Source organism: Tricharina praecox (assembly GCF_024521635.1).
Source record: "Tricharina praecox strain CBS 144465 chromosome Unknown BZA05scaffold_27, whole genome shotgun sequence".
Taxonomy (NCBI): domain Eukaryota; kingdom Fungi; phylum Ascomycota; class Pezizomycetes; order Pezizales; family Pyronemataceae; genus Tricharina; species Tricharina praecox.
Genome location: NW_026250429.1, coordinates 328,957 through 341,533, shown reverse-complemented (window position 1 = coordinate 341,533; position 12,577 = coordinate 328,957). Strand labels below are relative to the sequence as shown.

General features: G+C 52.2%; 4 protein-coding genes across 4 annotated transcripts; all 4 read left to right on the top strand.

Moving 5' to 3' along the window:
* The first annotated feature begins 370 nt into the window (after positions 1 to 370).
* On the top strand, positions 371 to 1,022 carry BZA05DRAFT_408380 (uncharacterized protein). The gene has a single exon (XM_051484704.1). It carries the CDS (start codon positions 453 to 455, stop codon positions 864 to 866), a length of 414 nt encoding a protein of 137 aa, XP_051336352.1. The 5' UTR covers positions 371 to 452; the 3' UTR covers positions 867 to 1,022.
* BZA05DRAFT_408379 (uncharacterized protein) lies at positions 888 to 1,325 on the top strand. Its single transcript, XM_051484703.1, has one exon. The coding sequence runs from the start codon at positions 904 to 906 to the stop codon at positions 1,240 to 1,242; it is 339 nt and encodes a 112-aa protein (XP_051336351.1). The 5' UTR covers positions 888 to 903; the 3' UTR covers positions 1,243 to 1,325.
* A 1,831-nt stretch (positions 1,326 to 3,156) lies between these two features.
* Positions 3,157 to 4,545, top strand: BZA05DRAFT_342548 (uncharacterized protein; the record flags this gene model as incomplete). Its single annotated transcript, XM_051481034.1, has 1 exon — positions 3,157 to 4,545. The coding sequence occupies one exon, from the start codon at positions 3,157 to 3,159 to the stop codon at positions 4,543 to 4,545; it is 1,389 nt and encodes a 462-aa protein (XP_051336350.1).
* Positions 4,546 to 5,128: 583 nt separating this feature from the next.
* On the top strand, positions 5,129 to 6,091 carry BZA05DRAFT_149373 (uncharacterized protein). Its single transcript, XM_051478986.1, has one exon. It carries the CDS (start codon positions 5,390 to 5,392, stop codon positions 5,891 to 5,893), a length of 504 nt encoding a protein of 167 aa, XP_051336349.1. The 5' UTR covers positions 5,129 to 5,389; the 3' UTR covers positions 5,894 to 6,091.
* Positions 6,092 to 12,577: the final 6,486 nt, after the last annotated feature.

Genomic DNA, 12,577 nt, shown 5'->3' with positions numbered 1-12,577 from the left:
TATCTGGAGTGGGTGGGTGGACGGTAGGTAGGGTGATGGGTGGCAGCTCTCGACGAAGGAGGGGGAGAGGGGAGGGGGGGTGACAGGAGTCACAGTTTTTTTTTTAGGATCGCATGCAAGAGCCGTCACCCAAACAAGATGAGGGAGGGAGGGGGTGGGAGGTTGACGAGCGCAACTAACAGGCGCCAGTCAGCAGCACAGCAACGGCAGCTAAGGAAGACAGACAGACGCAAAGCTCGCAGGGTGGTCGGAAAATACTCTCTCGGATTTGTTTCTGCGGGTTAGCGGAGGACCGAGTTCGGGAGGTGGACTCTACTTTACTAGAATAGCAGAGTGCTCTCGAGTAGGGTGCTCCGCAGAAGGTAAAGGTCTTCGATCTTTTGCCTTTTTTTTTCTTTCTCTTCGCGCTTTTCACTCACAAGCGTCGTTTAGATACCTTCCATCTATCGGTGATGGTGATGATGATGATGGTGGTGGTGGCTATCGACTGTCCGTGTGTAACTTTGTCGGCCCTCATACTTCCATTCTGTGGCGTGGAAATATCAAAAGCCACGTATTCGACCGAGCACTCTGGCTTGTCGCGATGCATCTCGCTGACTCCATCTCTGGCTTTGTCTTTACTCTGGCTCTGGCTTTGGCTCGGCTCTGGCTCTGGCCTGAGTCTTTCGTCCTCGAGCTACCTGCCGTATGCTTTCGACTTACGCGTTCGCGGTGAGGCGAATGCCCTCAGCGAAGCTTCCGGTACCTCTGCTTTGCCCTCCTTACGTTCAATCGATCACTCACAACCAAAATACACACCACCCCTACCAGTTTCCGCCCGCCCACCACCACCACTACATATGATTACCACCCACATCTCCCCCTAGTCGAAAGTAAAGTCGTCTCGTCTTGGGTTGGTCTGGTATGGCACGGTGTGGATTAGGATGGCTTGGAGAGGGGGAGTGCTGCGGTGGTGGTGGTGGAGGTGGTGGTGCTGCGGTCCTGCGGTGGTGCTGCGTGCGTCTTGCTTGGTTGTCGCTGGGGCTGGGGTTGGTGGGTAGTGGTGGTGAGTTGCTCCTGCTGCTGCTCCTGCCACTCCTGCCGCTACTCCTGCTACGGCTTGTGCGTCTGGCTGTCTTGACCGTTTGGTCGTCGGAGGTCGTCGGGGGCTTCGCGTTGGTGCCTGTCATTTGCCCTTTGCCTGGGCCTGCTCGTCGTCAACGTGCCTTCGCGCTTCGGAGCCTTCGTCGATGGGATATGTAACCAAGTATATCTTTACCCACTTACCTTTGGTCCTCATCGTGGTGCTTTCTTTGCTCCCCGAACCGAGCGTTTCCCTTTCCATCCACCACCACCCATCACCTTGTTCTCCTTCCCCTCCCCCCAGTTGACTCCCCCCCACCCTCCACCAGCTTCGTACCCGCCGCCCGCTGACGAACAGGGTCCTCCTTCCTTTCCCTCTTTCGACCCTCCGTCATCTCTTTTCCCTCACTCACTTTCCTCGCCTCCTCCTCCCCCACTCACTCTCCTCCCATTTCGCCCGTTCTCCCTGCCTACTCGTCTCCCGGGTCGAGTGCAAGAGAGACACCTCCGCTCCTCAAACCAAAGCCGCATTTCCTCTCTTCCGTGTTCTCTGGGTTGGGTTTTCTTTTTCGCTTTCGCTTTCTTTTTTTATATTCATTTCCATTTGCACATCGAAGCACGTACCGCCTGGGAATCGAGAAGAGAACCACTCCGAACCATCGCGCGCAAAATTAAATATATAAAGTAAAAACGTAGAAACTTTCCAGCCCAGCAGCAGAAAAAAAAGCACCAACAGCGACTGCAGCAGTAACCGGCACTTCCGATCTTCAACGGTTCGGTTCGGCCTCTGGCAGCGAAATTGTGTGGTGGTAGTCAGTTGGCAAGGAACAAATACTCGAGACGAGAAGTGGAAGAAGACGAGAAGAAGAAACGAGAAGGACCGACCGAGACTGAAAATCAGCCTCTCAGACTCGAATCCAATATCCTGTCTTGACGTACCTCCCTCTTCCTGGTCCCGACCAACCAATTCCCACAAAACCCAACCCAACCCACAGCCCCCCCCCCCCAGTCCGCGGACCCAACCCCAACGGACGACTTCTCTTCGCAACCCCCGTCCGTCCCCTACATCACCGCCGCCACCATCTCCCTCATCATCCTCCTCCTCTCCCTCCACCCACCACCCACCACCTCCTCCACCACCACCCACCACCTCCTCCACCACCACCACTCCTCCTACCTCCTCCACCACCGAACCCTCCCACTTCGATCTTCATCTTCCTACTCTCCTATCCCCCTTCCCCTCTCTCCCCTACTGCCTGCTCGCTGGTTTTGATAATCATCGTTACGACCAACATCTTCTCCCCCTCGCTGTTGCAATTGGCTTTCAATAGTCCGTTTAACGAAAAAAAAAACATCACTCAGAAGTTCTTCTCGGAACTTTCGATCCACCTTCTGCAGCTACGAGTTGTCGACCTATTAATTTAGAAACTCGACACATTACGCCGCAGGGAAGAAAAAATCCCACATCCCCCAACAGCATCATCGAAATCGCACCCCACCGCTTCGACAAGCAAAATCCCTTCTTTTTAGCGCTCTCTTTCTCACTCACACTCACGCATTTTTCTCCGCTTTCCGGTCTGATCGGATATCCTTCGAACACATCCACCCGCGAATCAACGTCTCCTCCCGTTTAACGAATTCATTGTTCCTTACCTAAACACCACCTCACACCAAACCTCAACCACCACCTCCACCCACCACAAATCACACTCCTCCTCCCACTCCTCCTCCCACTCCTTCTCCTCCTCCCACTCCTCTCGGATCGCCTCCGCTCCATCGTCGCAACCTTTCCCATCCATCCTCCCGATTATCCCTCTCCTCGTAAATCGACATCGTTGAATGGACAGTCGGCAATAAACGAAAGGATAATCCGCGACTTTTAAAGAAGCGCTTTCTACGCTCGCCGTAGAACGCTTTTTCGGAGGGTAGAAAAGGACTGTTGGTGAGTTCCGTCAGCTGAGGAACTTCTCGATCATGGCTTCTTCTGTGGCCAACTTTGAGCATACCATGGCTAATGAGGTCGATCTTCTCACTGGTAGAGTGGCGTCATATCACACGGTCATCTTATCCCCCAGAACCGACATCTCCGACAACATGCCGTGCATGTATCCTCCCCACCCCGGCCACCCCCTGACCCCCCCAGAATACTTGCAGCAGTATGCGGGATGTGGGATGCAGATCCAGCACCAGTACCCCGTTGGAGCCCATGGTCTTCCGGTGCCTGAAAAGGGACTCTACGAGATCAATGTCGACGCATACGGGCGCAAGATCATGCCTTCGTTCGTGCGGGTTCCCCAGGCAGGATACCACCACCCTCAACAGCAGCAGCAGCAGCAGTCCGGTTACGCTGGTCTTCCGCCTCCCGGGATCACTCACCCGGGTAGCCAGTACTACGCCCCCCAGCAACGCATCGAAGCGACGATACCGGGCGGCAAGAGCTACGCAGCCGAACTCCACGCGCGCCAGGAGGCGCGACGACTGCAGGAGCAGCAGCAGGCTCAGCAAGCGGAGGAGAAGCCGACCGGTGGTGTTTCGGCTCACCTCGACTACGACATGGAGGAGATGACGGATTTCGTCGGCACCATGGCGCAGAGACTGGTCCTCGGCCAGATGACTCACGACAAGCTGCTGCCAAGTTACAGGAAGTTTGTCTACCAGATCCTGTCGTCAACCAGGCTGCCGAGCTCCACCATTCTCCTCGGTCTCTGCTATCTGCGAGAGCGGATGGCACAGCCACAGATGCCCGGGATGACCCGACAGGACAACAACGTGTATCGTCTCTTGACGATCTCGCTGCTTCTCGCCTCAAAATTCTTGGACGATAATACTTTCCAGAATAAATCATGGTCCGAAGTCACCAACATTCCCGTGCAGGAGCTCAACGCGTTGGAGAAGGAGTGGCTGAAGGAGATGCGGTGGAACCTCCACATCGACCCTGAAGGCACCAAGGGATTCAGCCAGTACAAGAACACGTGGGAGGCTTGGGTCAAAAGGAAGGCTGTTGCCGCTGCGCCGGCCCTCGCCCTTGCCCCCATCGATACGAACATCCGGGCTCGGTCGCACAGCACCTTCTCACCGGTCCAGCCCTACCCTGTTCAGCAGCAACAGCAGCAGCAGTCGATGTACACACCTCCGCACTCGACCATCATGACCGACCGGTCGATCCACCTGCCTCCGGTGCGGCCCACACAGCCCTCCGATGGATACTGGGGTTGGAACCCGGCCGACTACTCACCCCCTTCAGCTCCCGAGACCGGACCCACCACACCGGAGAACCACCACTTTGGATGGGCGGCGGTCCCGTACGGAAACCCCCCACAGCCTGCCCCCACCTTCTCGAGGCTTCCGCCGATCGCGAACTATCACCCTCACGCGTGGCACAGCCACCACGGCCACACTGCTGCCGGCTGCTTCCAGTGCCGACAGCAGACTACCGAAAATTTCTTTGCCAACGCTAATTACGGCCAACCCATCACGGCCTGAGTAATACAGGATTGCTGTTACTGTTCCAAGATTTCCCCCGGCGCATTTTTTTCCTCGGCACATCCCATAAAATTTGGCCATCATAAAAGTTTGAGATGCATCGTTCCTCACTTCCTTCGAGTCCGGATTTTTTGCGACATCGTCATTTCTTTCGGATCGGTTTCTCGGTTTTCATTCGGACGTTTTTTGCTTTCTCTTCTCTTCTCTTCTTTTTTCTTTTCTTCTTGTCTACACTTCTTTGTTTCTTTCTTTTTCTTCTGATCCATTTTTTAGGTTTTGTCATTTGGTAGGGAAATTTGGGCTCTCGGTATCGGAAAAGCATTGGCTACATGCGGCAGAAACACGGCAGCGAGTATCCAACCCCTTCGTTGGATAAGGAAAACAGTAAGGCCGAGTTTGAGTTTTGTTCTCTATTGGCAGCGCCGATGCGTGCTTTTGCCTTGTTCAGTTCCCTTTTTGTGTTGCGCCTCGGTTATTTGCCGTCACCTTATAAAGGCGGGGTTTTTCTTTCTGCTTTCCTTTGTTTACCACGGTGTACTTCTTACTGTTCATGTCTAGAGGGCGGGGTTTTGCTCTTCGTTTCTTGTAATTCTGACCTATACCAGCAATGTGCGCTGCTTTTTTCCCCTCCCCTTTTCTGCGGAGGTTTTCTTTACTATTTTTTTCCTTTCTGTTCTTGGGAGATTGTTGATTAAGTTTGGTAGCCGTTTTTGTTCATGATCATGATGGGTTAACTGGGTTTGGGGTGTTTTTTGTTTCTGTGCTTTTACCTCTGTTCATTCTTTGTTCCATCTTCTTTTTTTTCTTTCTTTCTTTCTTTCTTCGACACGGTGTTTTCTGTTTTATGTATCTTTCCTTTAATGGGGAGGGGTCTGTCGGTCGGTGGAGATGGATATGGGGTGGTGGTTTGGTTGATGGCGTTGGATGTGTCGGTGTGTCGGTATGCTACTTCGTACTGATGAGAAACTCAGTCTCAGTTTCAGTTTTTGTTCAACAAAGTATCATCGTTCACACACACAAGCACATACGTTATTCAAAAGTTTTCAACCTCGTCATCATCATCGTTCGCCATCGTTTTACGTTCTTTTCTTTTCTTCTCTTTCTTTCTTTCTTCTCTTGGGCGTCATTCCCGTTATGTTTGCGACTGTGTTTGCGACTGGCCCGCCTGGGTATGTGCGGCGGAGGAGGAGGAGGAGGGGGAGGGGGGGTTCATGTGTTTCTGGTCGGTCGGTGGTTCATCTGCTTTTTGTTTTCGCTTTTGTTTTCGGTTTCGTTTAGTTTTGTTCAGTTTCGTTCGATTTTTTTTACTTTTTTGATGCCTTCTGGCTGGCTGCTGGACACAACTTAACTCGGCTTTACATACTCTAGAACGCGGGTGGTTTTTTGTTTAGGATCTTCTGAATGAAGTTTGAAGGGATGGGATGGGATATTGATGGATGGATGGATGGATGGAGGGATGGATAGTGGGGCTGTCAGTATAGCTTCGACATAGCTCAGACTCGAATGGTCAGGATGGGTGGGGCGGGGCCAGGAGGATTTTTTTTTTTTTTTTTTTTTTTTTTTTTTTTTTTTTGGAGGCGGGGTTTTTTCGTTTCTTTTTCGGTTTCTTCTCCATTTCTTTCTGGGTTCTTTCTTTCTTGATTGAAAGATTGAAAGATTGAAGGATGCAATTCGCGGATTTTGGGAGGGGTTGGGACATGGGAAACTGGGTAGGTAGGTAGCATGGAAAAGGGAAAAGGGAAAAGGGAATCGAAATGCAAAATTGAGAAATGGAATGGAATCGAAATCAAATGGAATTGAAATCAAATCGAAACTGAAATCAAACTTGGAACCAAGGTGGGGAAACTCGGGACTTGATCGCCAGGACTCGGGACTCGGGATTCGAGATTCGAGATTTGGGGGCCAGTCTGTGATGTCGGGGCCAGCATTGTCATGTCTGTGATGTCTGTGATGTCACACCTAGACCCAGCAGCCAGACCCAGCAGCCAGACCCAGCGGCCAGGGCCAGGGACCAGGGCAGCTCCAGCACCAGCACCAGTTCCAGGCGAAACGGAAACGAAAACCTGAGTGTGTACAGAGTAGTGCATAGCCCGGTGCGGGAAGGGCAAGGCGGGGGGGGTGGGAGAGGTGAGAAGGCGGGAGGGAGGGGGAAGTCGGCTTCCACACTATCATACACAGGACCCTGATATGTGCTCGCTCGCTCGCTCCAGCTGGGCAAAAAGACAGTCGCCGGTACCTACATGATCTAACTACGTGGGATCGCCGCGGTGATCGGCGACGGTGGCGTTGATCGGTCCATCGGCCGGGTCATCGTCCGGTCCATCGTCCGGTCCATCGTCCAGGGGCTGGGTGGGGGTGGCGGGGGGAGGGGGGAGGGGGGAGGGGGGAGGCCGACATCGACCGCGCATAGGCTTAGGGAGGGGCTAGGACCGATGGCGGTGGGGGATGGATGGATGGATAGATGTACCTATGTAAAAGAGTAGAGCAGTGACGACCCCGCTGGCTGGCTGGGTAGAGTAGAGTATATACTCTATACATCAGGTACGTAATGGACTCGCCAGCCGGATGGCAGTGCGGGGCGGGGCGTGGGGTTGCGTAGAGTATCTTGCGTATCTTGATTCTTGCGTCATCGGTGTTCGTACCTCTGCTGTACCTACCGTATGTCTGTGCCTGTGCCGTGCCTGTGCCGTGCCTGTGCCGTGCCTGTGCCGTTGCCGTACTAGGTAGTGCGGCCCGTGTGTGTGCGGCCTGTGTATGTGCGGCCCGAAGCGAAAGCGCCCCCCCGTCTCCCCTCTCGAGGAGGGGATATGTTTGTGCGCTCCCGGCGGGAATACTGCCCGCTGAGGTCCGGGCGGGGCGGAGTGGGGGGCGGAGTATCGACGAGGAGGTGGTGAATATAACTCTCCCCTCCCGGAGAGAGCTTACGCACTCGTACATAACATAATGACAGACGGAACGACGGAAACAATGCGGGACGGAGTCCAACGCACTAGGTACGATCATTGGCGAGTGATATCTCGTGCAATTCTCCTCCTCCAAAGAAAAATCCACCACATTGAATACCTCCTGTTGGAAGGGCTCGGGGTGGAGATCACTGGGACGATGGAGATGGGAAAAAGTGATGTTCGTGTCTAGGAGCTACCGGTACAAGAGAGAGAGACACAGAGAGAGAAAGAAACCAAACTTGGACCCGCTACCGCACCGAATGTTCCAAGCACCCACCACCGGTCCTCCGGGCGGCTAGTGGACTACTCACAGGAACACACTCGTTCCCACAATGAGACTTTCCGTAACGAATGAAGCCCGGAAGAGTGAATAGAGTTGGGAAGAGTGAATGAGACTTTTGCCAACGAATTCAGCTCTCAAGAACTTCGAAGCACACACGACTCTGCGAACGAGCGACAATCCGCAGTGCGAACAAGTGACGCAGCCACAACCGCGTCGAGTCCTAACAATCACTATAGAGCAACCATTCAGCCTAGCTCGATAAGTTTTTCCACGCCGAGACCGGAAAACCACGGTGCCAGTCGAGAGTAGCCTGCGTGGCGTACGTATTGGCTATGATGGCTCGGACAGTGAGAGAATGCAGTCGAGACTGCGCTGGGCGGAGCCTGGTTGGGGCATTCAAAGTGGGCGAGACTAAGGGAAGTGGATGACTTTTTTTTTGGAAGCGTCAATACAGCCTGTGGAGGCGAATGTGCCCTCGAGGAGTGAATGGTATTTGGGAGTTTGAGTGGCTTGGAAGAGCGAATAGAGGTGGGAGTTGAATGGAGCCTGGAAGGGTGAATAGACTTAGGAAGAGTGAAACTTTTGGGAACGAATAGAGCCGAGAAGAGTGAATGAGACTTTTGGGAACGATTTGAAGCCTGAAAAAGTGAATAGAACTGCGAGGTTGAATGAAGCCTGAAAGAGTGAAGAGAGCTCGGAAGATCGAATGAGACTAATGACAACGAATGACATCCGTAAGAGCGAATGAGACTTTTGATAATCAATGAAGCCCGGAAGAGTGAATGAGGCCCAGGAGACTCCAAGAACGAGCGGCAATCCGCAGTGCGAACATGTGACGCAACCACCTCCGCGCCGAGTCCTAACGATCGCGTTGGAGCAAGCGGCAGGCCCAGCTCGATACCTTTTCCACGCCTTCAACCGGAAGACGACAAGGCTATCCGCGGGAATCTTCAATCGCCCCGATACGTGGCTGAACCATCCGACTACCCACAGCAAGAGCATATCTATAGTAGGGAAAAGTGGGGTGCGATTGATACGGGAAGAATACCGCGATCGTTTGAATACCGAAGGACTACCAGATGTTTGTTTAATACTTATTCCTACTTTTAAAAAAGTCTAAAGAACACGTATTTCTATAAATATAGAAGCCGTACCGTATTTCTCTCATCACTTATCGAAAGGAAATACGTCGTCTACAGACAGCGAGAGTTTTACAGTGTTGTAAGCACTGCGTAATTATATCAAGCTGTAGTTGCAGATTCGTCCTATATAAGACTGCACATTTGGTCAAATTTGGTAGTGCTACGTGATCTGTGACTGGATGGCTGTGGTATCACTACTGAAAGACTTCCGTGCTTGCAGAAATCGGTGCTCGCCAGTACTTTGGGGTCCGTACAATGCAATCTTTTGGAGTATCACGGGGTTTGGTAGATGCAGTAGCACAACGGATTTGCAGACGGCTCCTTTACCAACACCCAGTGTTCTCCATCGTCCGGTCCGTCCGTTCTGGGCCTCGGATGAGGATGGACGGACGAGACGGACGGCGCAGGACGGCCGTCCGCTAAGCCTTGGGCAAAAAACTGATTTCGGGCGTGGACCTTGGGTGTCCGAGTGAGATATGGTGCGTAGGATATCGGTGCTAAGAAATCATCAATCAGCCGAATCATATTCACGTGACTTGGACGGCCGTCCTCCTCTCGCCACAACTCCTCCTCTCGCTGACAGCTCCTCCTCTCACTGACAGTTCCTCCTCTCGCTGACAGCTCCTCCTTCACTCCGCCATACAGGGGCTGTCAGATAGCAAAGGACAGAAATTCGAGTGGGTTAATCGCAGCGAAGACAGTGTACTAATCACAGCGAAAACGGTGGGCTATCTGCGGTGAGTCCAGTGCGGTATCTAGAGCAATGAGCCCATGGATGGTGTGGAAAGGGCATCGGTGGTTGGCAGGTGCTTGGAACGGAAGCATGAGTTGCCTACAGTAGTCAGTGGTGGTAGTAGTAATATCTCAAATGAGACGAATACTTGAAGCCTCACATGGTGCATATTGTGACAACAACCTGGAATTTCCAAATACGTAAAGACTTTTGCCAAAGAAGTCATCTTGAAGGGCTACTAAAGAAATCCTGTAGAGCTACAGCTGCGTAAACTTTGCGTAGTGTAGGCACTGTCAAATATACTTCTCAATTGCGTAGGGACTCGGCAGCTCTACTGTATTCAGCTCAATCCGTATAGTTTCCTCTACAGCATTTATTCCGTAGGCCTACGGCACTTCCTGCCCTGCAAGAATGTCATAAATGTTTGCTTGCGTACAACACGTCTTACTCACAGTACGTATTCGTAAAACTTGAGGGTTTCTACTGCATGCATACCGGATTCGCTCAGCGCGGCATTTTTCTCGCAGGACTCTTGTCGTCATAGTATTTTTACAGTCTAGGAACTACCCGACTAGCATGACAACGTCTTCCCTACACTACATAATTGTGGGAATAAGGTGGTTCTCTGGTAGTTCTCTGGTAATATGGACAGTGCGTAATGTTTTGCATCCGAAAGAACTGCAATAGTTCTTCCGGCTTTTTAGTAAGCTTATCTTTACAACACTGCGTATGAATTTTGCGTTACTGTAGAATTGAGAACATAGGGGAAAAAATACCAGAGTAAATCTGTATTCTCTGACACTGCTGGATTTAAATTCGAGCGGTAGTACTACTGGATACCGTCGGCATTAATCGCACCCCACTTTTTTGCTACTGTATGCATAGTCTACGGGGAAATCAATTCACAATTATAGGCAAGGGGGAATGGGTATGGCTTCGGAAGCGCCAATACAGCCTGTGAATGCGAATGTGCTCTAGGAGAGTGAATTGGAGTTGGGAGGTTGAGTGGGGTCTGGAAGGGTGAATAAAGCTGGTAAGAGTGAATGAGACTTTTTGATAATGAATGAAGCCCGAAAGAGTGAATAGACCTATGAAGAGTGAATAAAACTTTTGGGAATGAATGAAGCCCGGAAACGTGAATGGAGCTGCGAAGTTGAATGAAGCCCGAAAGAGTGAATAGAGGTAGGAGGATTGAATGAGACTAATGACAACGAATGGAATCCGTAAGAGTAAATGAAACTTCTGACACCGAACGAAGCCCTTACTAACAAACGAGGCCTACCTGAGGAGACTCTGGGAACAAGCGACAATCCACGCAGTGCGAATCTATGACGCACCACCTCCGCGTTGGGTCCTGACTATCGCGTTGGATCGACCATCCAGCCCAGCTCAATACTTTTTCTTTCATGCAGAAACCAGAAGACGACGAAGCCAGCCGGGAAATCGCCATGATATACCTAGTACGTGGTTAAACTATGCAACCACTCACAGCAAGAGCTTCGTACATTGAAGCACCGATATCGACCGCAGCATCCGGTCTGGAAATGCAGCATCGTGGATGAGACCCAACGTGGCACGGCAGTGTCTAGTGACTAGCTTGTACTGTCTACGGGGAAACCTATTCACAACTCTGGGTAAGGGGAATCGATCATTAGGAGAGCCCGGACACTATGCTCTGTGAGGACGAGACAACGTCACCTAGTCTCGAGGCTTCGACCGCCACTTTCAACTGTGGGTTGACTACGTACTACTAGTAGTTATCCGACTGGCCGGGGAGACGCAGACATCCATCCAAAATTCCAAACCTAAGACACGCCACACGTCCAAGCGAGTGATAAACTGTGAAGGTGTGTTCTCACGTGACGGAAGCCTGGAGATACAAGCACAGAGTATCAATCGGCCCATACTCTGGCCTCGGCCTTCCAAGTGGACCGACGTGCTATCGTTACTTCGCAAGAGCGACATGAGGCTGTTGGTGGCCAAATGCTGTGCCACCACCGTACCCCCCCATCCCCAACCACCCAATTCCTCAGTTTCGCAGTTTCGCAGTCGCCAGCCTTGTACGTACGTACTACATATACCGAGAACGTTAACCTCCCCCCACGAGGCTACAGCCTACAGCCTACATACGGCGCACATGCACATACACCTGGTGTTTGAGTTCTCACCACCATTCCGCATTCAATCAGTACCGTTTCTTTTGGCAGCAGCAGAGCGATGACGGCGGGATGGCCAGGTGGTCGCGCGCCCACGCACTGCACCGGAGCGAAGACCGCCGCCGCGGCCGCCTCGTGCCCCCCATCTCCCAGCTGCCATCGTTCATCGGCCATCTCCCACGCATACAAAACCGGTGGGGAAAAAAGGAAAAGGAAAAGGAAAAGAAAAATACATAAAGGAAAAAAACGTTCAGGTACAACGCACTCGACTCCACTCGGCTCCGGACGGCACGACACGAAAGAAAAGAAAGAAGGAAGAAGAAGGAAAAATGAAGAAAAAACTATCCCGTGCGGTCATCACTTAGGCACGTAGGTACGTACTCTATGTGTGTATGCATGTATATACTTTTGTATGATGCATGTATAATCCCCTCGCGTTGCTAAGATGGCGACTGGGTGGGTGAGAGCGTGGGTTTTCCACGCACCTAGTTACGGGCGGTGAACGGGAGGCAGGCAGATAATTAGGTAGGCAGGCAGACGAGCCCCTTGGTGCCGAAAAACAAAGGAAGCATCGGCATCGGTATCGGAACCCCATCCTCCCCATCCTCCCCCATCTTCCCCCCACCCCATGGGCCATTTCACCCCATTCCACCCCACACCGGCGAAAGCGACATCCTGGGGGTGAGCCAGCGGCTAGGGCAATCAAACAAACGGACCCGTTGGACTTGGGCATGGGAATTGCCAGATATCGATCGCAGCGGAAGGTTCGATGC